Source organism: Nicotiana sylvestris, chromosome 2, assembly GCF_000393655.2.
Source record: "Nicotiana sylvestris chromosome 2, ASM39365v2, whole genome shotgun sequence".
In the NCBI taxonomy this organism is placed as follows: domain Eukaryota; kingdom Viridiplantae; phylum Streptophyta; class Magnoliopsida; order Solanales; family Solanaceae; genus Nicotiana; species Nicotiana sylvestris.
In genome coordinates, this window is record NC_091058.1 from 675,892 (window position 1) to 678,923 (window position 3,032).

General features: G+C 34.5%; 1 protein-coding gene across 1 annotated transcript; it reads right to left on the bottom strand.

Annotated features, from left to right (window-relative positions):
• Positions 1–1,658: 1,658 nt before the first annotated feature.
• Positions 1,659–2,521, bottom strand: LOC138886457 (zinc finger BED domain-containing protein RICESLEEPER 2-like). Its single transcript, XM_070167569.1, has 2 exons — positions 2,012–2,521; positions 1,659–1,961 (listed from the first exon to the last, which is right to left on the bottom strand). The coding sequence occupies exons 1-2, from the start codon at positions 2,519–2,521 to the stop codon at positions 1,659–1,661; spliced, it is 813 nt and encodes a 270-aa protein (XP_070023670.1).
• Positions 2,522–3,032: the final 511 nt, after the last annotated feature.

Here is a 3,032-nt window from a genome sequence, read left to right on the forward strand (position 1 = left end):
TCCCAAAATTGGCCAAACCCGACCCCCGGGCCCATGTCTCGGGTTCCGATAAATTTCACAAAACTGGAATCTTTACACCCTCACGAGTTCATACATACCAAATATACCAAAATCCAACGACAAATGACCCCTCAAATTCCTAAATTTAGGTCTCCAATTCTCAAGCTCTAAACCCCAATTTTGCTACTGATTTTTCATAGATTTCAAGCTTAAAATGTTAAAATTCATCATAGATACAAGTTTAGGGTCCAAAAACCTTACCTCCTCAAAACCATCTTGAATTCCCTCTTCAATTTGTTCTCCAAAGCTTTCTCCCGAATGAAATATGGTGAAAAATCACTCAAAATCACGAAGGGCCAAATATATATGTTCTGCTCTGCGGTACAAAATCTTGCACCTGCGGTCGCAGGTGCGCATCTACGGAATCCACTTATCCGTTATAGGACCACACCTGCGATCACAATACTGCGCCTAGGGGTGTGAATTCGATTTATCGATTCGATTTTGACCCTTATCGATAATTACTTATCGATTATTGATTTGTACATATGCTTGTCGTTATTGTTTCAATAAGGTTTCAATTTTTTCGATTTCGATTTTTCAATTTTTGGGGCTTATCGATTACACCAATAAAAAAGTTTGCGGGATTCCACTGAAAGTATATCGCTATAAGCACGCCTAACTAATATGGATAAAAAGAAGCTAAAATAAGACCAACACCATTTATAACATAAAAATTGTGTCAACAAGCACATGCAACGAAACTAAAGTAAGGGATCAAATGTATGTCACCAACACTCCAACTGTATAAAAACAAAACAAAACAAAATACATCATCATGGCTAATTCTGTTTTCCATTAATTTGAACTTCATTCCCTTGAGCTGTAAATATGATCATTCCTTAAATGTGGTATCCCTTGCTGAAAGTCCTAACCTTTAAACCTGGAAGAAATTAAGAAAAATATTAAGAACTTTGTAATACATCACATTCTTTTACAAGTATTATTTAAAATGGAGAACTTACATAGCAGCTAACAAACTCTAGCAAACATCGTTGGTGGAAGCTTCTTTGCCAAGATGAGTAAAATCTAATAAGAATATATATTAACAAGTCAAGCAATTAATATATTATTTAACTATCTTAAGCAATACAATAAAATTAATTAAAATATACATACCTTCCTCGAGTGTCTCGAGAAAATCTAAATCTTCCTCAACATTTACAGGAAGCGATTCACTCCGAAGCCAATCTTGAAGGCACACTAGAGTTTCAACCAATTTAGGAGTTAATGAACCCCTAAATTGGTCAAGAATACGCCCTCCGGTACTAAATGCACTTTCAGATGCCACACTTGAAATAGGAATAGCAAGCACATCTCGAGCCATCTTAGCAAGAATAGGAAATCTAGGTGAGTTCACCTTCCACCAAGCCAAGATATCAAAGTCCGGTCTTTCATTTTCAGGATCTTCTGCAAGATACTTTTTCAATTTTGTTTTAGAATCTACACCTCCACTTGCAACTTTATGTTTCCTTATTTCATCTAAAAGTTCACCTAAACCAGGAGTTGAAGTTTCCATTGTGCTGAATGAAAAGTTTGGCAAAGAGGTAGACATTTTACCACCAATATTTTTTGAAACCGATTTAGAGACATACTCATTAAACAATGAACTCATATAAGTATGAACCTCTTTCAATAATTTTCCCTTCATCTCCAAACATCTTCTCAAGTACAAAACTAACAGTAGTAAACTTGTAGCGAGGATCCAAAACACAAGCAATGAAAATCATTTTGTTCATTTTTTTTGGTTTACCCCAATACTTCTCAAATTTTTTCCACATACTTGATGTCATCTCACTCAAAAGTTCATCTTCAGTTGTTATTAATCGATTTAAGTAAATAGCAACTTGACCAATTTCAAGAAAATGGGCATTTGATGTTACATAAAGTGATCTGGACACCTTCAAAGTTAGATTATAAAATATTTCAAGAAATTGTGCAATTCTCTTACATCATCCCGATCAGTTCTTGTAAGCATACCTACAGGCTTTCCATCTGAAATAGCATCAAACATAAGATAACGTGACAAGCCGGTATCACGATCAGAATATTCTTTAATTGCACGCTCATATTCAATAACCTTGCTCAACATCAAGTAGGTGAAATTCCACCTTGTAGGAACATCTAAGCATAAAGACTTCTTGACAATATTTTCACTTTCACAACATTCCTGAAACTTCCTCAACCTAGCAGGAGACTGTCTAATATATCTGACTGTACATCTAACACGAGCAATAGAAATACCTGACTCTTTTAAACTATTTTTCACAATAAGATTTACAATATGAGATATGCATCTCACGTGAAGGTGTTGACCATTCATGGAATTGGTTCCCCAATCATCTAATTTATCAGACAACTTCTCCACGGTCACATCATTTGAACTAGCATTGTCAACTGTGACAGTGAAAATCTTTTTCAAACCCCACTCACGCAAATAATCAATAATACACATTGCCATATCTTCACCTTTATGGCTAGTAATTGGAGAAAATTTAATAATTCTTTTATGCATAATCCATTCACTATCAATCCAATAGGCTGTGATGCACATATAGTTAATTTTTTGAATAGAAGTCCATATATCAGTGGTAAGACTTACTCTTTGACTTGTTCCTTTAAGAAACTTCATTAATTTATTTTTTCCATATTACAAAGAGCAAAACAATCCCGTGTAACAGTAGTACGGGAAGGAATATTGCCACGACCCAAAATCTAATCATGGTCGTGATAGCGCCTATCGTGTTACAAGGCAAGCCTATTTCCCAAAATATTACTACTAATTAATTTTAAGGATTTAATAAAACAATACCAACATTCAAATTTCTCATAAACTAAATCAACTCTAAATATAATTAATATAAAAATACGGAAGCTAGCCCCAAACATCGGGGTGTTACTAAGTCATGAGCGTCTAAAACTATAAACTAAGATATATAAACCGTTTAACTGTCCAAAAGCAGAAATGACAA

Coding starts and splice junctions, on each gene's coding strand:
- LOC138886457 (XM_070167569.1), bottom strand. CDS start 2,521: ATGGCAATGTGTATTATTGATTATTTGCGTGAGTGGGGTTTGAAAAAG. Junction 1,962..2,011: donor CAAGAACTGATCGGGATGAT/GTAAGAGAATTG, acceptor CTAACTTTGAAG/GTGTCCAGATCACTTTATGT.